This window comes from Rousettus aegyptiacus, unplaced genomic scaffold (genome assembly GCF_014176215.1).
Source record: "Rousettus aegyptiacus isolate mRouAeg1 unplaced genomic scaffold, mRouAeg1.p scaffold_m13_p_12, whole genome shotgun sequence".
NCBI lineage: Eukaryota > Metazoa > Chordata > Mammalia > Chiroptera > Pteropodidae > Rousettus > Rousettus aegyptiacus.
Window position 1 is genome coordinate 67,254,670 of NW_023416287.1, and position 24,449 is coordinate 67,279,118.

General features: G+C 41.8%; 1 protein-coding gene across 12 annotated transcripts in view; it reads left to right on the forward strand.

Annotated features, from left to right (window-relative positions):
* The window catches only part of FHOD3 (formin homology 2 domain containing 3), a 413,611-nt gene that overhangs the window by 292,358 nt on the left and 96,804 nt on the right, over positions 1 to 24,449 (forward strand). For 5 of the 12 annotated variants that reach the window (XM_036229056.1, XM_036229058.1, XM_036229060.1 and 2 more), the window contains exons 11-14: positions 4,417 to 4,524; positions 7,306 to 7,650; positions 8,055 to 8,129; positions 13,197 to 13,310. In XM_036229056.1, the coding sequence (XP_036084949.1) occupies positions 4,417 to 4,524; positions 7,306 to 7,650; positions 8,055 to 8,129; positions 13,197 to 13,310 (642 nt within the window). The remainder of the gene's footprint in view (positions 1 to 4,416; positions 4,525 to 7,305; positions 7,651 to 8,054; positions 8,130 to 13,196; positions 13,311 to 24,449) is intronic. The other 7 variants (XM_036229062.1, XM_036229067.1, XM_036229065.1 and 4 more) reach the window with 5 other exon arrangements.

A 24,449-nucleotide genomic window follows, 5' to 3' on the forward strand; every position in this document is an offset into this window, starting at 1 on the left:
TAGGTCTCCTGAGGGCCACATACAGCTTTGTCCATTACTGTTATGTACTGTGCAGATGGCATTATGTTGTCTGTGCCATGTGAGAGGAGGATTGAGAAGCACAGTTCAGATGACTGTTGCTTAGAAGGAACCATGCAGTGATGATAGAGTGATGGGACTAGTTTAGATTCTTCTTTGATTTCGTGGTAGAAAGGACACTGGCCTGGGCATCAGCAGACCAGAGTTCTTACTGGCAAGTTGTGTGATCTTGCCTTCTCCAGGCCTCGTCTTTCTTATCTGCAGTATGGGAAGATCTCTAAGGCGATCTCTCAGTTCTTGCCAATCTTGTTTTTTGACCATCCATGCAGGTTTCTCCAAGCTGAGCACCATGTTATGTCCACAGTGCCAAAGAACCGCAACAGGTAGCAAGTACTTACTGGCTGTCCCTGGGGGCTGAGTTCACCAGAGAAACAAAAAGAGGAGTAACTCCAGGCGGGAAGAGTGGCTCCTGCAAGGACCCCAAAACTGAAATGCCCTTGGTATTGGGTAGATGGATCAGTAAATCAATTAAGACTGGGGTGTGGAGGTTCATGAAGGGAGAGTGGGAGATAAAGTTGGAGAGATAATAGGGGGTTAGAGTATTAGCTAGGCTAATTGGACTTAGCTTGAGGTTAGTAGATGTGTTTGAGAAGGAGAATGTCATGTGCAAAATCCCATTTTGTCCTTTCATCAATTCCTGCTTGGCTTTCTGAGTTTTGAGCCAACAGCACTGTGGATGTCTTTCTCCGTTGAATACATTCTGGTACAATTACTTTTTAATGTCTTTCTCCCCCACAGGACTGTAAACTCCAACAATGGGAACTTCCTTTAACTGCTATACCCCAGAGACTTGTGGAGGGCTAACTTGGGCCTTGTAAGATGCAGCATTGTAGCCTGCTGGATAAAAGTAGCACCCCCTTCCTAGACATGACCACTAGGAATGTTTCCCAATGTTGACAAATGCCCGAGATTCAGAACCACTGCCCTAGGGCAATGCCACTCTGGCAATATGAATCAGATTCATGATAAGAATGTTTAAGTTAACAAGACAGTGCCAGTTATTTTGCCGAATGGTTAGACACCAATGCACACTTGTTTCAGCAGTCTAGGAAAACCAGTTGATCTTCAGTGCTTGGTATTGTCAGACTTCTTAATTTTGCCAAGTAGATATAAAATGGTATCTCATTGTGGTTCTGATTTATATTTCCCTGATTTATAGTGAAGTTAAAATATCTCTTTAAACAAATTTGTTGGTCATGATCATGTATTTTGCTCACTTTTATAGTTGTGTTTTCATTGATTTTTAAAATATTTTTATGTATTCTTGATGTGAGTTTTTTAGATTATTGAAATACCTTCTCTGAATTTGTGGCTTGACCTTTCCTGATCCTGATTGCTTTGGTCCTCGACTATCCTTTAATGCTGTTTTAAATGTTTCTGTTGTGCTTTTGAAACAGCTCAGCAACATTGATTTTCCTTTCTGTTTGTTTTTTTGAAGCCTAAGAAATGTGACATCAGCCTGAGACCCAAATTTGGGAAAGTTAAGTTGACTTTGAAGAAACTCAGCTCTGCAGAATTGGTCAGAATGTAGGCCTCTTGTTTTTCCAATGTGAAAAATGTGGCCTTCAGTTTGGGACTGTTCGTGGTAAAAAAGAAAATACCTGATAGGTTCAGAACAGGCCTGTGCCCTAGAGTAAGTCCTTATTAAAAACAAGCAAATTACCCCTAGAGATAATCGAAAGCTAAATGTCAAAGACTCAGAATTCCTTAGTGCAAATATAAACAAAATTAAGTTATACTATAAGGGAAAATTCAGCTAGGGAAAAGCAAAATTATCTAAACTAATTAATCAATCAAATATTATCAGCATAAAATATCATTGTTTGACTAATTTTATCATAGGATAAAATGAAATAAAATCAAGCGTAGAAGTCCTGTGCCCTATGAGAAACCATTTCCTTCTCCACCCATTCGGGTTGTAGAGCAAGGCCAATGCTTTGACCATAGGACATCCTGGGAGTGGGCCCTCATCATGCACATTGGGCCGGCTGTCCTTGGTCCTGCCCTGTCACTCGTGATAGTGCAGCTATGACAGACACACTCAAGTCATAGGGAGATTTATTTGAGGATCAGAAAATGTTGAACCTAAAGAGGAGACAGGTTGGGATGTAGCTGAGCACTGCTGTCTTCAAACATCGGTGGGACAGCTACATGCAAGAGAAAGGGATCAGGAAGACAGAGCTTACATAGGTTGAAGTTATAAAAGAGAAAGTGTTGCTGTCAGTGCTGTGGCATGCTTTGCAGAGGACAGTGTCCTCTTCACTAATGAATTAAGCAGAGTGCTGAGTGTCCACCGGTGGAGATGTTAGAATTTCCTAAGAGGGCCCCAAAGACAGTGATGATAACAGTGATATCTAAAAGCTAAAATAAACTGATTTGTTCACTATATGCCATGCCTTTTCCAAGCGCTTTACATGGTAAGCACTGCCTCCTAGGAGGTAGATATTGTTATCCTATACAGGATAGGTAAAGTGGGTCTCAAAGTCACACAGCTAGTAAGTGATGGAGATGGAGTATAGCTAGGTAGCCTGGCTTGGAGCTTATCCAACTATGGCAGATTTTGCTTCTAAATGACTCTACCACCTGGGAGAGAAAGTGAAATAAAGTTGTTTTTGAGGGAGTGGCTCAGATTTTTTAAAAGGAGAGACCTATTGGATGGCAGGGTAGAGATTTCTGGGTTCTGGGTAGACCAGAAGAAATAACATCTGCAAATTCCTGATCAAGCCAAGGGAAGGTGGCCTCAGGCTGGAGGTTGTGGGCATGGTTTTTAACTGAAAAAAAAAACCTGCTATCATCAATGGTAGAATGAATAACTGAGTTGTGGTATATTCATATAAGAGAATACTATACAGTAATGAGAAGGAATGATGTTCAAATATACATATAAATGTATATGAATCTCACAAATGTAACGTTAAACAAAAGAAGCTGGACATGGTATTATTCCTTTCAGATGGAGAAGAAAAGCAGGCAAAGCGAACCGTTGCTCTTTGAAGTAGGGAAGTGAAGCATTTGGAAGGAGCAATAAAGAAGCGCTGGTTCTATGGATGTATCTATTGTGCGAAGCTTCAGTGATTTGTGTTCTTTTCTGTATGTATTTCACACTTTCGTAAAAAAGAAAGACTGCAACTGAAGGACAATGGAACAAAAGCGTTAAAGATCTTGACAGAGAGAATTGGTGGATTCATAAGGACTGAAGGCAAGAAGGAGCTGCTGGACATTTAGAAAGTAGAGAATGGGCACTATGGGATTGCAGAAACGTTATGGTGGGGAGGCGCCATATGGGGGCTTGTGGTCAGGAGGTAGAAAGTTTGGAAGCAAGATTTTCAAGGTGGGTTGGTTTTGTATGATGATGAGGTTCAGCGTGTGAGGGGCTGAAGTGAAAAAAAGGTGGAGCCTACAGTGCCTTGGGCAAGTAATTCTTGTGGACAGCGACAGAAATCAGATGTTGCCAGGACTTAGAGGCCAAAGGAGGGTAATGACTCAATTATCAAAATCTGTACTTGTTTAGCTTCAAGGGCAAAATCCAGGTTAAAATGAGAACATATTATCTTCTATTAGTAAACTACCAGAAGTATTGAATCAAAAGTATTGAATCCAGGTGTTAAAATTGTCATAGGTACAGCTTGCTTGCTCTCTCTTCAACTCTGCTTTTCTGGAGTTGGCTTTACTCACACATACCCTTCCTCTACTAGAAGTTGTAGGCCGCTCCAGACTTAAGGTGTCCTTACAGCTGCTTATTCCTGAAGCCACTGGGAGAAATCCCAGGGGTGACATTGATTGATTCCATCTGGACCAGGCATCCACCCTTAAAGTGGAGGTAGATCAGCCCCCTGAATCCCCGAATCATATTCACTGGAACTGAGGGAGTGGCTTGCAAAAACCACATGTCCATCATGAAGGTTAGTGCTGGGTTGGCCTGACTGTCAGTGGTTTCTAACCAGGAGGGGCTCAGTGAAGAAGTGAGGGCTCTGCTTGTTGCAGAAGCTGAGTATTGCTGAGAACACTCATGCATGGTTCTGTGTGGAGGAGAAAAATCACATAGGAGTCCTGCCCAAGGCCAGAGCTGTTCTGAATCTCATGTGGGGGAGCAGGGCCTCAACATCCAGCCAACTTGACAAAGAAATTTGGCCTGTGCTGGGTTATTGCATCTCCACCCCACATTTAAATGTTCTCATCTCAGAACTGTCTTCCTTTCTCCTAACAGACTGAATGTGCTCTTTTCATTTCAGCCAGCTGGAGATTTTTTTGGCCTCACCTTCCTGTTTGTCTGTAATGCTTATCTCGCTTCTCCATCTTGTCTCTGTGTGCATTTCTCTTTTCCTGGCCTCGTCTCAGGGATGAGGAGGAGGAGGAGGAAGTGGAGGAGGAAGAGGAACAGCCAGTCACGGAGCCCAATTCAGAGGAAGAGAGAGAGGACGATGCCCCCTCTCGGGGCAAGGACAGGTACCGAGGGCTGGACCCTCTCAGGCACCACAACAGCCTGAGGCTCCTTCCTAATGGATAGTTTGCAGTTGCCTGTTGGTAGTCTCTTCCCTTCCTCACTAGCTCCCACTGGCAAACCTTTACTGACCCTGTACACAGAGCCACAGAGTGATTAGTTCTGTAGAAATCACTGAGCACTTTTTCATTAGAGAACTATTTTTCATTCAAATGCTGCCTTCCTAACCATGCTTTATGGAAGACTCACTGGATTGGTTTCCTTTCCACCATTCCCAACCTCATTAAGTGCTTTGGCTCAGTCAGGTTGAAGATGACTGAAAAGATATTCACCTCTGCTTGGAAAATTTTACCCTTTCAGTACTGTAATAAGAATAATTACATGTATTACCTTCTTCCTACTAATTTTACCAGTACAATATTAGCTAAATGTGTGAGTAACTACTGTGTAAATGATGCAAATTTGTTTTATCCAAATGGGCAGGAACACTTTTCACCCCATTCAGCACAGAAAAATTCCTCAGTGTTTATTTTCATGCACAGAACAACTAATGTAGCTCTAGGACCCTTTGGGGAGTGAACTGTCTTCTAATCACCTCTTGAAGGTATGTTTTTTTTCTGTCTTCAGGCAATATCAACAGACACAGGCAACTTGCAGATATTTTTAAATTTTTCAAATATTTTCCCAAAATAATGTCTGTATGAAAGATAAAAATTTTTTATGGGTAATTTTTGATATTGTTGAATATCACTTCCTGATATTCAAACATAATTCTCAGTTGGTCTCCTTCACTTAATTGATTATATTGCAAATTGACATTTTTACTGTTAATTTTTCTACACGTAAGGAAAATCGAAAGGATTTTGGATGAAGTAGGGTAAATCTTTATCTCACCAACTTCAAAGTCAGTGTGATTCTTTGCTGCTGCAGCCTCGTTCTCTAGGCCACCAGCACACATAAATGTTCTCAAATAGGCCCGTTTGACATCCTGAGAGACCCACCATTCCCAGGGGTCATGGAATCCTCTTGGAACTGACAAACTAATGATTGTTTCCCACCTTTGGAAATGTCTTGGAAGAAGCTGACAGGGTATGAAGAGAGGAAAGGAATGGCTTGGTGACAGAGAGTGAGCCACACATTTCAGAATGAGAGAATAAGAAAGGTTGGCATTCACCAGAGCCCCTCGCCCATGCTGAGAGCCCAGCTTGGGAATAGTGACTTTTTGATTAGAGAAGATCTAGGGAGGGAGGAGGTTTAGTTGATGATTCCACCTTAGGCTGAAAATTAGCCACAGGAAATTATGTAGACCCTCGGTATGGTTCCATATGTGCTTAAAAGTGCATGTGTTGTTCCCCCACACAAACCCTTCAACTCTCAGTGACTCACACACACAGTGCAGCACCTACGGACTAGATGGAAGAATCTGGCCAGAATGGGCAATTTTCACAGGCACCCTACTGACATCGTGCCACCTGCACACAGGATTGTTGTTCGTATAGGTGGATGGTTGTGATCCATCTTTGACGACATGACTGATGCTAGAGGGCATCCTTGATCATAGACTGCAGTCGAGTTTTTCAGTTTTAGGAAACAAAGGTGTGTTTATATATTAAACATCAGGGCTTGATTTTGACAGTACCTAAAACATTCATTGACATTGATCTTGATGTTATTTGTTCCTTGATGTAAACCTATTAAAGTGGTAGGAAAGAGTTCACTTAGTCCTGTGGGTTTGGTATCTTCCACTGCCTCCCCTTCCTGCTGGATGCTTCTTTGCATGTGCCCACCATGAATATCCATCACATGTGCCTGCCATGTGCACCCACCATGTGTGCCAGGCCCGCTGTGAGCACATCAGTGTGGTCCCATGTCATCTTCCCATTGGGCCAGAGAAAAATAGTATATCCATGCCCTTATAGGCAGATGGAGCTCTAAATCTGAGGTACGAAAAGAAAACAACTCACATACTCTTCCCAAATGGGCATGGCTGGGAGTCAAGTTCTCTGGGAGAGCGACCATGGTTTTGAAAAATGCAGAATTTAACATAAATTCTCAGGCTATAAAGGCAGGCTTTGGAATATCTAAGTGGTCCGAAGGTGGGACATTTTTCTAGCTGTAACTGCGGCAGAATGAGGCTGGCTTGCAGGAGTCTACATGTCTAGGGCCTAGAAGTAGAGGAGGCCCTGCGGAAAGGTGACATAGGCAAAATGTGTCTCCATGATGCAGCCCCTCCTTCCTGGCTTGTTGCATTCCTTGCTGGCATCTCTTCTCCTTTTTTCTAATCCATACCTGCTTTCAAGAAAGGACTGAAAGTGGTGACTACGGGATAGGGCCGTGGGGATACCACTTCCTCCAGGCTGGGCTTTTTAGGAAGAGGGCTGATACTCTGTTTGACCAAGACAAAGATATGAAGTTCAAATTGTGGAGATTCTGGTGCTAACAAAACCAGTGGAGAGAAACTTGGGAGACTGAAGGGTGGGTACAGAAGAGCTTTTGGGGATCTATTAAATCCTCTCACAAAGACCTCTATATGCCCAGGTTTGCCAGGTCTTATTTCCGAGACTGGCAAACCCAGGCCTCCAGGATTATTGGGCAAACCAAAGCTTCTGGTGATGGGTTTTTATGCCGCGGTTCAGGAAGCACAGCTGGGTCCTGAAGTAAGTGGCCATAACAGTAATGGGTTTTTACACGTCTTTTCTTCTTTCCTAACCTTTGCTTCTTCTCTCCTGAATCTCTTTTCTCCCCTATCCTTTCCTTCCCTCGAACTCCGCTCCCCGATGGGCCAGCAGCGAGGCCAGCCCTGCCTCAGAGCAGAGCCCTACAGGACGGGAAGCTGCCCCGGAGAGCCCGGCTCGCCCCAGTGCCTCCAGTGCCACCTCGCAGGGGAAGCAGCTCCTGGCCAGCACTGCAGCGGGGAGCCCCTTGTCCTCCGGCCCTGCCCTGCTGCCACCCCCTGCCCCGGCCTCGACCTCTCGGTCCTCCTCCACCACACCTGGCCTCCCGAAGCCGTCACCGACCATAGAAAAACTGCCCTACGTGCCCCACAGCCCCTTTCACCTCTTCTCCTATGACTTTGAGGATTCGCCCTTATCCACCAAGGAAAAGGAAGGCGAGGCCCAGAAGGAAAGCAGGTAGATCCGGCCTGTGTGAGGTTAACGCGGGGAAGGCGACACAGCCTCTTAACTGCATTGTTTGGCTTGTCTTCTGCGTGTTTGTGTGGATTCTTGTTAAGGCAGAGAGCAGTTGTGCTGTAAACTAACTCCCTAACCACTGACTAAATACTTGCGGGTATTTAGGTAAGATACGGAAGAAAATTGTCATCTGCTTGAATTAAGCAGATACTCTTTTGTTATAATACAATTACTAAAAATGGATTTTAAATGTACAGTTTTAAAAATATGCATGGTCTGACATACTCCGTACATCTCACACCCATCTACCTGGCACAGGGTCTTATTTGACCTGCACAATTCTGCGAAGTGCTTAGTCATCTTACCGTGCGACGTTTTGAGTGGGGCTTCTCTTCCTTTAACAGTTGCTCTGATTCTCTCCATTCGAGCACATATTCTACCTCTGAGCCTTACAACTTTCGGTCTTTCTCTTCTAATAGGTGGGTGTCTTTATTTTCTTTCTCTTTTCTTTAGCTTTCAGATTTTATTCTAATGTATGCATTTTTCTTTCAGAGATAGCTCATAACTTCCTATGAGACGGCAAATAATTGCTGTTTGAGTCACTTCGTGGGCATTAATACAATTACATTATTTAAAGCGGGAACACTTTGATAATTGTTACAAAAATTGGAAGGATGAGTGGAGGAAGGGAAGTGTGTAAATCAAGACTGTACAGGGATTTCTCAGCAGAGCTTGTTGGCCTGCCTGTATGCCTGCCCTTCACTGATGCCTGGATTAGAAATTTCTGCAGAGCTGGGAACAGGGAACAGAGGGTTGTATATTTTGAGCAATCAATTGTACAAAATCAATAATTGATAATACTAATGACTACTCCCATCTTAGAATTATGAAAATAGCTACTAACATTTATCAAATATTTATTAAGAGGCAAGCCCTGTACTTTCTATGAAATTAGTACATTAATATATCACTTAACCCTTATGGGGTAGATTCCATTACTTGCCCTTATTTTCAGTGAGGAAACTGAGGCTCAGAGAGGCTAGGTAAGTGGACAGTGGTTTCCACCCCAAACAGCCTGCTCTATAGAGCCCGATCCCAACCTGTGTGTTGTAGAGTCCTCTTCTTTTTAGATTGTCTGTTGTTCTCTCTCCTTTGTGGGCTTGTGTACACAATAACTCCCAATACCAGGCAGCTCCCTGCCAGGAGTTCGTTATTCAGGCGAGTCTTTGTCAGTAAGGTGCTTTTATTGGCATCTTCTTGGGGGTATCCTCAGCCTGAGTGCCCAGCAAGAGGTTATACCTCATTTTGAATGAACCCTTACAAGACCTGGGCCTGCAGGGCAGCTCTTTCATACCACAAAAGTGGCCAGTCACTATTGATATAAGATGTTCATCCGATAAATGGAAGAATTAATTTAGAAGTGTGGTCATCAGCCTTTTTTGCTAACATACAACCTAAAAGAATTTTGAAACTTCCCTCAAAGTTTTAAGTGGTCTCTCTAGTTTTTTTTTTTTTAATATAAGTTTAAACAGTTGTAAAGGATGTAATTTTGTATATGTGCTTTAAATTTATTTTTGTCAAAACCTTGGCACTTCAGATTTAACTGATGAAATTACGGGAAACACCTACATATGCCTAATTGTCAAAGTCAGTCTCAAAAGAGACCTAATTTCTGTCAGAAAATGTCTGACTTCATGTTTCAATTCAGATAAGTTCATATGCATTGCTGTAACAAACATCTCACTTCCGAGGGTTGACAGAAGGTAGGTGGTTGAGTAGGTAGAGACAACGCCTGAAGCTTGGCTCTGAGTTTGTCCCTGGATAAATAAAGCACCACCTTCTCCTTCCTCAGTATTTCTGAACCGATTTTCCATTTGCCCCAAGAACACTCTCTGTTGTCGCTTACAGCTGCAGCATTTACCCCAAGATAATTTGCAAATTGCAGGCCTAAATTTACCCCCAAAGTTTGCCACAAAATATCTCACTTTTATTATTTTCACATCGCTCTAGTATATTGATAGTCTTTGGAAACAAATGACATCATTCTATTTTATAGCATTCTGTTTTTAGCGATGGTATTTCCATTTACAAAATATAGTAATTCTTCATCACTGAAAATGTCAAATCCTAGAAAATGTAGCATTCCTACACATGATGTTAACATCATTCTCCAACAGTTTCTAGCTGAAGATTCATTTGATGAATCCGATTTATGTACACATTTCTGTTACATTAGGATTAGAGACAAGTTCTGTTTAGAAATAACTCCAAGAACAGTTTTGATATTTTATTTTCACATTGAAAACCAGTCAGATTTACTTCAGCCTCAAAGAACGTGTTTATATAAAATTATATTAATGCTGGCAGTGAGCTGCACTTTTCTAAATGGAAATAGGTTAGGAAATTTTCTCAGGAGTGAAGCTTTCCCATATTATTCCTTGGTCTAGTACCCCAGAGATGTTATAGCTCAAAGCAGTGCCCCACACTGAATCAGCCTGGGTGAGAAGTTTCCTTTTTTTTTTTTTTTTTTTTTAAAGTGGAAGACAGTTGTGAAAGGGGAGGCAAGAAAGGAGACCCTGGGACGACCCTTGGGAAATCCATTCTAAGAAAGAGCAGATGTGGAACCTGAGGATCTGACAAATGCATGTCCTGTTTCCTGGCTTTGTATACCTCCAGGAGTATGTGGACTCCTGTTGAACGTCTCCAAACTACAAGTTCTCTACCAGTGTCTTCCAGGTTTATAATTCTGGAATTGCTATGATCTTCCCTACAGTTTTTTAGGACCGTCTCCAACATGGCCCTTACGCCTTCCAAGAACAGTATCGATATACAAGTTAAAAGCTGTGCATTTGACTAGAATAAAACTATCTCGGTAACCTCATCTTCCCCAGGAGGGTGGTGTTAGCCCCTAATGGTGATCTGGGACTTTCTGATAATGGTCTCGCAGCTTCTGATGGAGTTCTCCTGGGCCCTAGGTCCCTCCCACTTGGTCTCCAAGCTTCACTACTACTTACAGCCTTGGGGGATGGGAGCAGTAGAAATATAAATTGTTGAAATATATATACATGTAAACTGAGGAAAATAGCCACGTGTTTGTGAGGATTGATTTAGATTTAACCGAGAGGAGTTTATGATGTTTTAACTATTTGACAGGAATTTGAATACTGTATAAATATTGTTCTCATTAGTTTTCTACTGGTCACTTGTGGTTTTTGTAGATCTGTCTGGCTGCAGATTTGACGGGTCAGTGGATGACAGCAATTGAATGGGTTATAACAGAGACCAACTAGTTAGTCATGAAAAAGAATAATGATAATAATAAACTGAACAATAAATGAGTGAATTGTATGATTCAGTTAGTTTGGCTGAAAATGAGAAGCAAAACTGGACAGACTGAAGTATTTGAATTAATTGTTGAGCCATTAGAAAAACCAGAGGAGGTGTAAATGCATTATGCTTGTTTTATTTCCAAAACGTCATTTAAACATAATTTTAGTAAAGCGATCCTGTTAAAACATTCTACAGGATGCCCGCCTTCGGTCGGAAGGGGATTGTTTAAGTTGCAGCTGGGTGGTGCAGGGCTGAAGCTTGTGCCCAGGGGCCTTATCTCCCGGAGGACTCGGCCCCTGGTGGCCCCTGGTGGCAGCCTTCTTTCCCTCCTGCTTTGTGGCGCTTGCTGCCTTGCTTCTCTCCCTCTTCTTCATCCCTGAGCTTTATAATTCCTTCTGTGCTTGTTTCTTTGTACGTCCTTTGCTTTTCTGCCTTCTCCATGATTGGTGGTTAGAGTGTCCTCTCGAAAAATCAAACCAACACTCAGAGAAGCAATTAACTTGTTGGACATGTGGAATGTCGGGTTTTTAAAGAGAAGAGAAAATAAATGCCAGAAACCAAGTGCCATGAAGGTGGTCGTTCACAGAGAAGGATGGAGCAATGTCGTGCGATCTGAGTCCCCATCCGCCTGGTGTAGGGCCTGGTACCGAGCACAGGCTTGACATGTGGTACCAAAGAAAAGAATCAGAGCCACGGCCCAGCTCTCAAGACTTAGAAATGCAGGATAGGTTTTGAGAAATATTAATATTTCATTTCTTGTCATAATAATGTAATTTAAAATTGATGGTCTGTTTTTACATTTTTTCCTACACATAATTTTTAACTTTTAAGAACATATTTATACAGTTTTGATTAAACAGTGCGTGTTACATCCTGATGTTTTAATTCAACATTATATGTTGAATATGTATATATATATATATACACATACGCATATATACACACATTTTCCATGTTATCACTTAGGAAATTGGCAAACCTTCCTAATGGTTGCATGATATTCTGTTGATGAATAATATACTTGCCTAGCCATTCTTGCATTGTTACCTGATTGGGCAGTTTCCAGTTTTTCACTGTGATATCAATAATGTTCCAGTAAGTATCTTCCCGCATGACATTTTCAGTAAATAAATAACCATAAGATTATAATAACTTGCCCAAAGTAGATTTACTCTGTCAACGGATATCTACATTTTGAGGTCAAATTGCTTCCCAGAATGGTTAGTGCTGATTTCTGTTGATGAGAGTTTGGACTGGATTCTCCGTATGCAGGAAGGTCTTTGTACACTTATATCATAATGACCCTTGAGGTCTCCTGTGCTGAAATGTGATGTCCCTAACTAGTTCAGGGACGAGGTTGGTCCTGCTCTGTGGTGGAGTAGAGAGGCGAAGCTCTCTAACCTTGTTATCTGTAACCACCCCCATCCGCGGGCTTCAAATAACAATTCGTTTTCTGGGAATGCATTGAGAGATGATAGCTAAATTACCACTGGTAAAGGACATCTATTCTGAAAAACAAAGAAAACTTTAGAATTTCACAAATTCTGAAACTTGTCAGAGATGACTGGGAAACAATAAAAGTCCATTAAACCTAGTGGCTCTAATTTTGATTCTGGGGAAACAGTGGATGAAAAAATGGATACACACACCTCTGAGCAACACGCTAGTCCAGAAGGCCTGGAAACTTTTTCTCCGTGATCACAAGCCACACAATGAGATACTGTTTAATGAATGAAATTGATTCAGAAATACCTAAAGCAGAATTTTAAATAAGATGTTTCTTTAGCTAATCATCTGGCATTTTCTGCAGATCTTTGATGGATTTAATGCTAATTGCACCACCAGGAAAGGAAAGAAAAATCTTCATGATTCAAATGGAAATAATTTGGATTCTTAATTTATGATAGCAAATAGTTTTACTGTACATTTTAAAAGACAGGAAATATGAGAGTTTTATTAAAACCCTTTGTCATAAATCCTACTGCCTAATCATTTTGGACTTTGGGAAACCTCTCTAATGAGAAATAATCAAAACAAAGCAGTTAGTAAATTTCTTTAAGTTAGAGCAATCACTAACAATGTTAGTATTTGCAGATTTTTTCTTACATAAATTAAGATAGTTTGCCAAATGTTACTCATTTACTGATTCGTACACATTTCTCTGTCTCCGCCCTCCCCCCTCCCCTGCCCCCACCTTAAACCTCTGCATTCTTTAGATACAGCAACTTTGGCAACAGCCCTTATCACTCCTCGAGACCCTCCTGTGGATCCACTGTGCCCACCACCTCCACGTCATCTCTTCCATCCCCACAGGAAGCCAGGCTGGACAGGTGGGTTTTATAAGAAGCATGTGACGGCTTCGCTGTCCTTAAATGACAGGAGTCAGTTTGGCTAAGGGTGCCTAAAGGAAAAGTATGAGTGAAAAAAGTACAATTGAAATATTTTCCTTTACAGAATATAGTCCAAAGGCAAGAATATTTTCTTTCTTTCACACCACTTAGTAAGTAATATTTTATTAAAGATATTTTGTTATTGCCTCATCTCCCTACCCACTTTCAATAGAAAGTATAAAAAAATTTTTTCTAAAACATTTAAATGCGAATGTTTTGGTTCACTCCTCAAAACTGTTCTAGATTTAGTGTAAGCTCTGAAATTTGTCTTGTACATATTGTTCTTCACCTTTAAATGATTAATTCCATGTAAATGAGGAGATAGTGGGCCCATTAAGGTGTTATGTAAATAAGCCAGGACCAACCAGAAGAGAAAAGAATTGTATGGGTCCTTGGGAGGAATTTAACTTGGCAAGAGGATTAGACCACCAGAAATTAACTGATTATTACTCCTAGAAGTGAGTGATTGCACAAGGATGTGTTTACAAGGAAAGTTAAGACCTGTAATTTTAGAACAGTTAAAAACAATTACCCTTAAATGGCAAGGATGCTGAGTTAGAGAACACTGGCTAGGGTTCCAAACTACTCACTGGGAAGTTATTTCATCCCCGAGGGTAAAATACCTATTTTGCCAACTCTACCTTAGAGGGTGGTTTTGATGAGCATGAAAAAGTACACATAAAGTGCTCTGTGAACCCCATCGTGTGGGTCCAGTGGGAAGTGACAATGTATGAGGTTGGAGTATAAATTCTAGCAGCTTGTGATTTATCAGAAATCTAAACAGGAGCAGTTCTCAGAGATCATTCGCCTCAAACGCCAGATTTAAAACAAATTTGACTTGTATTCTTTATTCTGATCCTCTTCTGTGTATTGTAAAGTGTGTTTTGCTCAGTGCTGCTGGCAATTAGAGGTTTGGTCAGGATTGAGAGCAGGCAAGACCTTACAGCCCCAGAAGGTCAATCCAGTGGGATTTGTGTGGTCATACATCATCATTAATTTCTAAGATGGCATGTAAGCCCTGCGGTGTCAGACTTTCAAGACCACGGCCCAGTGTAGCTGTGGGCTGGACATATTCAGGCTGAGGTCTTAATGAGGTAACAAGGTGATTATCCTGAAGGCACCCTCTGTCTTTCATCCTAGGGTATCTCTTTTGGGGATTAGCTGAGGTTGCCTGTGCTACCAGAGAGGTCACCAATAAAGAGGATCCTTGTCATATGGGATGTGATATTTGAGGCCAAAGTAAAGAATATTAGAGTCCATTACATCACGTGTCTGACACCCACTTGGCTGCCAGCTCCTCTGGAGTAGGAATCAGGCCCTATTCATGGCTGTGTCCTCCACAATACCTGGGGCTTGGCCATGCAGAGCTGTGGTAAACCCTGTTTGAAGGATCAGGTGAATTATACACTCATTGATTAGAGAATAGTTTGGAGGCCCCTGGAGGTGAGCATTTTTATAAGGGCAAGAGGTCTGCTGGTTTCCAAAGCCCTGGGTTTGGGGGGCAGCTCCTCCCAGACCCTAAAGGAGGTGCCCCAGCCTCCACCTACTTCTCAAGCCCTGGAATCCCAGGTCCAGTTTTGAGCCAGAAGGCCCGGGAGTGCAGCCTGCTGAAGGATTCCTGTCTGTGTCTCTTTCCCTGCTTGGTCTGGTTGAGTGTCTCCCAGGGAGAAAATTAAAGGAGAAAGAGAGGGGCTGGATTTAGAGCCCCTCAAATGCCCTGGGAAGGTAGCTGGTCATTATCCTGAGACTGCAGGGGTGTCCAAGTTTTGAAGCAGCTGGCGACGTGCTCTAACACATCAATGAATGGAGCAGGGACAGGAGCCACCAGAAGCCGTCTCCAAGTCCATGCTCGAGGAGGCCAGTGGCCCAAGGGCTCAAGGGGAGAAGTGGTTTTGGGAAGACCTGGATGCCTCCAGGAGAGCAGCAGTAGCCAAGAAAGCAGTGTGAGTGAGGGGTCAGGCTTGTACAAGCCTTCAGATGTTAGAAGCAAGGAACTGAGACAGAAGATACTGGAAGAAAAGCAAATCATGGGTGATGTTCAGCCTGGGGCATGCAAGGTATGCGGAGTCTGTATGACACCCAGGAAAATGTGGCAGCGGGGGTGCGGGGGACTTTGGGGGAGGGGTGAACGCAGCGGTCCTCAGCTTGGAGAAGGCACTGGGATGCAATCCTCTTGGGGAAGCCCGTGCACTGAGACCTAGTCACCGGGGAACAGCAGCGGCGGGAGCCCCTTCTAAGCTGCCTGTTCCCTCTTAGGGTGTACCTATGCCACAGGAAATCCATCACCTTTGCCATCCACTGTCTCCACCGGTGACTGAAGCAGTTTCAAAGAGCCTGTTACTTCCTTTCCATTTGCATGTGTTTTTTTTTTTTTTTTCCCCCAACCATCACTGTCTTTGGCTTTGAAAAATGATGCAATGAGTCATTTGAGACATTAGATGTGCAGTCATTATTAAGACCATGAAGCCACCTGCCCTGGCTCCACCATCACACCTTCCTCTCACCTTGTCAGCTTATGTGTTGTGACCGTGAAAAAAAAAAAGAGGGGCCCTGAACTTCAAATCATATTTGTGCTCCATCGCCAATGCACATTGTGAAAGTTGCATTTGTGATAATATATATTTATAGTTTAATTTATTTTTTTCACTTTCTTGACAACTTTGGATGTCACTCATTATCAAATATCATATGTACAAGTATTTTCTGCCCTATTAAGATATATAATTGTTTTTACCAAGGTATGTACTTCAGAAGAATGTGTAAAATTTATCGTTGAGATATTTTATATATCTGTATAGCATTAAAACTAAAAAGACAACTCTTTTTTTGGAAGGACATCGAACTATTATAAACGATAGTTAAATTCGTGCAGTGAGATCCCACGTCTGTCAGCTCACCCTGATGACAGAACAGCATGCCAGGGCCCTGTGCAGTACTCAGGAAATCTAGAACTCCATTCTCTTGATTTGGAAGCGAGACTCATTTCTCAGAAATCCTAGGAAAAAGTCGGGCCAAATAAAGCATCCCTTCAGGCAGGTCAGCTACTTTGGACATACTACTGAGCATCATTGTGAACTTAGGGTTTTCCATAGTTTTCCCAAGCAAATTTGTGTGTTGGATGTTAATAAAATGAGGAATGAGAAATTGACCTAGAAAGAAAGAACTGAAGAAACAGTATACAAGGTTAAATCAAAACAGAAGAATTAAAAATAAACCATTTCCACATCTCCTATTAGAGCTTCGTTTATAGGGTTCTCTTTTAGAAACAGAGAGTGCAGCATTATTTTTCATGACGTTGGAACTTGAGTTGTGCCAAAACAAAATAGAAAAACCAGAATTATTTGCAAAAGTCCTCAGGGATACAAGATTCATTTGTTTAATAAAAGGAGACTTTTAAAATTCATCAATTTTGAAAAATGTACTTTTCGAGTGGAAAAGTTCTAAATATTTCTTGTTAAAAGAAATTACAGGAATAGTTGAATTGTTCATATTCAGGTATTTAAATGAACCAAGTAAACAAGAGAACAATAATCGCACCACAGTGAATTTGTGGCTCTGGGAAGTTGGGAAGGGGTGGATCGCATCCTCTTTTCATGCTTGCAGTGACATCTCCATCTGGTGGGCCTTTTTAGGAATGGCTGCTGGAAGCTTGTGTGGTGTTGTGACAGCAGTTACCAAGTGACTGTGAAGGAACAGTAAGTCTGTGACTAGAGCTGAAGGTGCCTTGAGGCAATCAGTCTTTGCAGAGAGGGTGAGAGTACACTGATAATGAGGCCCATTCCGCATGGTCAGTGGGAGGCGAGTAGGTAAACATGCCGAGTGCTCAGTGGGAGCACGTTGGAGGACCCTCAGGCTCAGATATTAGGGGGCCAGGGAGGTCTTCACTTGTTGAGCTGAAACCTGAAGCATCAGTATGTGCCTTAAGTGCTAATTCTGTTCTTTTTTCAACTTATAATCATGCCACTGTAAAAGACAACCACCCGACTTTTAGGGATTAATGTCAAGAGCCCTTAGAAAAGTTAGGGAATTGTCTGACTTATATAGTTGTCTGAGTGGAGTTTTTCCTTCTTCCTGGAGGACTGGGTCTAGATATGAGTAATGACACACCCCCTTAGGAGTCATGATTGTGTAATAAAGGATGAATAAATAATGGAACTCTAAATTTTATTTCATTAATTTTTATATAGACTTTACATGTACACAATATAACATTTAAAAGGTGCGAAGGGGTGTGCATTGAAAGGGAAGCTTAACCCGGTTATCCTTCCAAAAAGCCACCCCTCCTAGCAATTTCTTATATATATTTCCAGACATATCTTAGGATCATATAAGCACATACACATGGTTGTCATATCTTTACAACACATAGTAACAACTGCACAAGCTATTCTGTATCCTGTTCTTCCACTTAAAATATATATCTTGGTTCTTTTCATAGCAGTACTAGTAGCCATTATGTTTTTTTAAATGGCTGCATCATAGTTTTTTCTCTGGATGCTACTTTGTATAGCCACTCCCATATTGATGGGCCCCATCTTTTGCTGTTACAAATGATACTGCAGTGTAATTCTTCTCCATGTGTCATTTTGCACGTGTGCGATTATCTCTAGGATAAATTCCTAGAAATTAATTTAGTAAGTCAAGTGTTTGTGCATTTTAAATTTTGATGGACTTTTGCCAAATTACTTTTTATAAGGATTGTACCAGTTTTGATTCTCAGCCACAGTGTGTGAGAGAGCTCATTTACCCACACCACTGCCAAAGGGTCATTCAGCATTTCAGCCCTTGCTCACCTAGTAGTGACGAGTTGTATGTCATTAAAATATACATTTACATTCTCTTATTATGAGGGTATTGAGCCTGTTTTTCATATGTCCGAGAACCTTTAATGATTTCCTGTGAATTTTTGGTTCATGGTCATTAAGTCGCCTTTTCTTATCAAAGTGTAGAGATTCTTTATAAACTGTAATAGGAGTATCAATGATTTTCTTCAGTCATTGGTCTTTTTACTTCATTTATGGTGCTTTTACCATGTAGGAAAATGTAAATTTTAGGAGTCAAATTATTCATCTTTTCCATCTTCTATGTTTTGTGTTCTTCCTAAGGAAAGCCTTTTCTCCCATGGTTTCTTCTAGTACTTTTATAGCTCTAATTTTTCACATTTAAATATTATTTTTCTATCTGGAAGTTATTTTGGGCTATGGAGTGAGGCAGAGATCCAACTTAAATTTTTTCTTTTGTTTGGATACCGTTTATTAAATAATCCATCATTTCTCTACTGATTTGTCATATACCAACAGGAATACGGATGTGTTTATGTGTCTGTGTGTTCAAGCTGTTCCATCCAGATCATCTCTCATGTCCTCCTGGTGCCTCCTTTCTCTGGTCAACCATTCTAGGCTGTCAGGTACTCTTCTTCCTCCCAGTTCTTCTCTGTCCCATTCAATTAGCAGTCTTTAGAATAAGACTAGGTCATGTGCTACCTTGAAAAAGTCCTGCTATTTTTGTCATCTGCTGTTGTGGAGTTTTGTGTGGTGATTAACAGTGCTAGAATAAAGAGCATGGGAATATATGGAGAAACTGGCACCAAGCAGTTAGAAGTGGGAGAATGGGAGCCTGCCGTGCTGAGTGGTGGCGTCTGCTCCTAGCTCAAGCTCCTCCTGCCAGGATCTCACCTGTGGCCCCCCTGAACACCTGTCTCCACCATTGGTGTGGTCCCTCGTCCTACAGAATAAAACTTCTGTTTCCATGCATTTCTGCCTGTTTTCAGTTACTTTATTTAGCTCTTGTAATTCTTACCTACTTGGCATAATGTTTACTATTGCCCTTAGAGGAAGTTTGTGGTACCTGGGTTCTTCATCCTGTTTCCCTCCTCCATGTGGATTCTTTTCTGTATGGATCCGAGAGCTGTGTCCTCCCATTCTAGTCAGCTTTGGCTTTTATCATTTCTTGCCTTTGCTGATATCTCCATGTGCCTTGAGGTTCTACTTGTCTGGTTTTAAAATCACTGCTTTTTCCACATATATGATCCGTGCATTTTTCTGCATCCCAAATAATTGCTGGCTGTGTTCCATCACTTGATCGATGCAGTACTTTTTAAATTTTATGTCAGTAGAATCAAGAGCATCACTGTCCTGGGGGCTCTAGTTAAAAATTACTTTTAATTTTAAATTTAAATTGACAAAGTAAATTTTTAAAAAAATCAGTGAGAAAATCCTGAATAATGTATAACACAGAATAAAAGGCGTTGCTTTTTATGTGATGATAATTAATGGCACCCAGTTCACCATTGCCAGTGGGAAATAAAAGGATACCAAGGCGGAAGGATTCCCTTTGTTCAAACAAAGAAGCCGCATGCTCCTTGTACTGCGCGGCAGCAAGTGGACTTCCTGATAGCAATCTTGTTACAGACAATGAGTTCCTATAAAGCACAATGTGGTCCTGATTAACTGATTGTATTACATCCAAAGTGCACAGAGGAGAAGCACTGGTCAGTTGATGGAGTGACTTTACAATAGAGTCTGACTCTCTAATGGCTTTATGCAACAATGTGGGCATTAGAGGACCTGGGCTCTGTGTCAGCCCTCTGTCCTGCAGGGATGGGGTGAGGGGAGAGAGTCTGGGTCCTCAGCAGACACTAGAGATTCTTTCTCCCATCCGTGTTTTGAATCTGACGACTCCTTATTCCTACTACCATAGATTTAAAGACCTATGTCATGCCCAGACTATATATTGCAATGACATATTTCTGAATGACTCCCCCTGCTTATCAGTGTAGCCCAGTCTGATTAACATCGCCTGTAAGATTGCTCACGTTTAGATCCTGTACCTGCATCTTCCAGCTTTGCCCCCATCCTCCCTGTACTTTAACCCCACAGAAATATCTTATGAACATACCAGGCTCTCCTGAGGCCTCTTCCTTCATATTTGCTCTGTCCCCTGGCTAGCTTCCTCTTTTCTTCATCTAGTCCAATCCTTCTCATCCTCCAAGACCCAGGTAGGTGATATCTGACCTTTAAGAGTCCTCTGACTTCTTCAGACAGACTAAATTGTGACACTCTCTTAGGTTCCTTTTCCCATATTTCAGCTCTCAATCCTTTGATCATTATGCATTTATCCACTTGTTTCTAAAATGGGGCTCACAACCCTACAGTAGTTCATGACAATGAACCTGGATCCCACAAAACCATGTGATGAAGATGGTTCATCTTCCTGGACTGGCTGGCCATTTTAGTGAAAGATCTGGGGAGATCTTTGTTAGGACAAGCAGGATTATGCTTTGGAGAATCCATGTTCACATAAATTGTAATGATGTTTTTTGTTTGTTTTTACAGGGTGCACTTTGTGCTGTTCTCAGTTTCCTCACTTTCTGCCTTTGGGGCTTCTTCAGTCTTGGGTGACAGCCATTTCTGTGTCACTTGCATGAGATTCCCCAGCCTCCTGCTCACTGTCCTGCCCCACCCCATACCTCTTTGTCAACTAAGGAGGCAAACAAACACACGAGCAGTATTAACCTGTCTGAATCCTGTTTTCTTCCTTTGGAAAATGAAATTAGAATAGATTTTATTTTAATTAGACAACTCTCTCACGCTCGTTTACATAAAGGATATGCATAACAACCTTAAGAGATATGTATTATTATTCTGTTTAGAAGTGAAAGCATTATAACACTTAGAATTAGGTGATATCTGTAACAAGGAAGTGGAAATGACACTCATCAAACAGTGTAGATGGGACTCCTGCACCAGTGGAGCTGGAGACATCACAGTTATTCTGTGCTGCAGACTAAGCCCACGTGCCATCACCCTTGCTCGTGCGGCGTCCCCCGATGCCAGGTTTCCAGTCGTCACTGATTACAGTGGTTTCGCGCTGGCATTGTATAAAGATTACAGAGTGAAAGGGAGAATAAGAGAGGAGATTTTTTCTTCAGAAAATCTATTCTGGGTCCCTGATATTTATCCTCTTATCTCATTGTCTTACTGCTTATCTCAATGCCCAGTGATGACTGAGAAGCTTTATTATTATAATGAAAGAGACCACGTTTCTGGGTTGATTTTGGAAATTGTGTGTGTATGTGTATAGATAGATATACACACATAGAGGGATAGATAACCCCTTCCTACCCTTTTCCATTCTGTAATCTTTGTACAATGCCAGTGAAAACCCTGGTAGCCAGTGATAACTGGAAATCTGCCCATTGGGCCCCCCCCCCCAACACACACACAAATATTACATACTCATATATTTCATTCTGTACATATATACCGAGTGCTCACAATGTGCCAACCTTGTGCTTGGCATGGGAATCCAAAACTAATTAATTCTAACCCTGTCCCTGACTTCATCAGGATTACATTTAGTGGCAGAAACAGAAGAGAAGCACGCCATCAGCATATTAAGAGTTTCCTTTGTAGTAAATATTGAGAAGAAAATGAACCTTCATAGAACAGCTGGAGAGAGGCCATCCAAGTGGGGAGCCTAGCACAGTGCCCCAACCTCATGAGGGACAACTTCGGTGAGAGGTCTGGGAAGCTGAGTCAGTAATGTAGAGTGAGTTGCAGTTTGCCTCTAGGTTCACCTGGTGGGAAGGTGAGGATGTATGATGAGCAAAGGAAGGTAAAGAGGGAGATAAGAAAATAGAATGAGTTTATGTCTGTCTTCAAATCATGAGATTTGAAAGAGCTGGGAGACTGGAAGAATTTGGTATTTGGAGAAGAGGTAAGTATGCAAGGGAGGGTAAGTTGGCCTGGACTGAAGAAGAATAGGGAAGAGGAAAGGATGGGCCTTGCTCTGGGCCAGCAAAGTCTGGAAACCATGGATCACAGGAGGTGCTGGTGGCAATCAGTGCTTTTGGAAGCTGCCAGGAGAATGGTTTAATTATGAAGCCAAATAGGGTGGATCTGGAGCTGTGACAGGAGAGGACTGACCTCCTCTTGGCATGAGGACTCACTTGGTCTTGGACAGGAGGTTGGAAAGTAAGAGGGAATGGGCAAGAACTTCTGTATGCCTGGGGTCAGAACCTGTGGAAGGGCCAGTGGGCAGGCCAAAGTGTGACGCCAGCCAGGCCTGGAGAAATGGCTTCATGCTTTATGCGTGAACCAGCACTGTAACGTGAGACTACTTGTGGGACCAGTCTCTGCAGCAGCTGCGTGAGTCCCGCTATGCCCTCCCGTGGCCGGGAAGCTCAGATCTGCACTGAAGCAGTGTGTGACAGGCTGGAGAAGAGAATGCAAAAGGAAGCCTTAAATCCACGTCCCCATTTTCAATGACAGATGTCTCCAGGATCGTACCAGTGATGATGGAGGAAAGTTGCCTCGTTCTTAGGTTTGCTCATTTCATCCTGAGAGCTGGGATATGGCCCTCAAGGTATAAAGGAAGATTCTGAGATTTCCTTATTTCATCTGGGCTTAACTCAGAGTTATTTCTTCTCCTATGACCATTAGGTCAGGTGACCTCCAATTTCATAGCCAGGTTGTGAATACAGCCTCACTGTTCTGTGTCATTGAATTGCCACTTTATTATTATAATTGACCTTTAAGTCTTCATATTAAATTATTACTTGTGAATTAAGTGATAGTTTCAAATATCAGATAACTTATGAAATTAGTTTGGCTTCTGCTAATATTCAATCAGAGATTATAATTTATTTTTCGAAATAAGAAATGTTTAAGATTTGCTTTTTTCACAAATAAGATTTTACTTAAAAAAAGAGATTTCACTTGAACTTTCCTAAAAATGTATATTTTTAACAGCTTTTGCAGTATAATTGACATACAAAAAACACATAAGTTTTGACATATGCATACAACAACAAAATCATTACCACAATCCAGATAATGTACAGATCCATCACCCCCAAGCATTTCCTCATGCTCTTTTGTGATTATGGCTGCCCTTCATCCCCAGACGACCACTGGTCTGTTCCCTACCTTTGTAGATTACATGTTTTAGAGTTCTGTATAAGTGTAATTATGTAGTATGTCCTTTTGGGGAGGGGTTGGCTTCTTTTAATAAGCATAATTGTTTTGCGATGCATTCATTTTGCTGTATGTTTCAATAGTTCATAACTTTTTAATTGCTGAGTGGTACCACATTGCATAAATATACCAGTTTATCTGTTGTCTTGCTGGTGGACATTTGAGCTGTTTTCAGTTTTGTCTATGAATATTTTTATACAAATCTTTGCATGAAAATGTGCTTTCAGTTCTTGTGGATTAATACCTAGAAATGAAATGGCTGTGTTATATGGTAGGGGTATGTTTAGCTTTTTAAGAAATTGCCAAACTGTCTTCTAAAATGATTGTATACCAGAGTAATTCTAACCTCATCAAAGGAGATAAAATGTGCTCCTTCCTCTTCAACTTTCTGTAAGACATTGGTCAACACCAGGGCTCTGGCCTAACAGGCCTGTTTAAAAGCTCATCTCTGCTATGTCCTAAATGTAACTTCCCTGTGCCTCAGTTTCCTCACCTGTAAAGGGGATAATAATAGAACTTAGTACAAGAAGTTGTAGAGATTAAAAGAGCTATTTCATGTAAACTAATTGGCACACCTAACTGTCTCCATAAATGTCAACTACTAATACTTGCCATGTCTCAGTGAAATGGAGTTCCTGTTCCGGATGTCCCAGTGAGGGAGGCTTTAACCAGATGGGATTTCTGGGGCAGATCCTGGATCTGGTATGGCCAAGATTTAATGTTGCAATTCCTCTCACTCAAAGTATATCATCCGCTCTCATGTAAAATCACTCTCTGGCCTCTCGCCACCTGCATTCCTATGTGGCTTCACTCAGTTCCAGCTGCTTTGGGAGTAACTTAGATGACTTCAGCCTTCCAGGTGTGTTCCGGGATAGCATGCAGTCCTGACGCCTGACCTAGCTGGTAGCCATGTTAGGAAAGTTCAGATCAAACCCTCAGCCCACAATAACCTCTCAGGCTGGGAACTGCCAGTGTCATATTCCAGGTCTGGCCTTGGGGACTGCAGCTCAAGCCTTCTTTTGCATCTGTAGATTTTAGACTCCCAACATAAAGTGATAATCTTTTTCATGCCTGTGGTGGCCCAGATGCTGGTCTAAGAAAC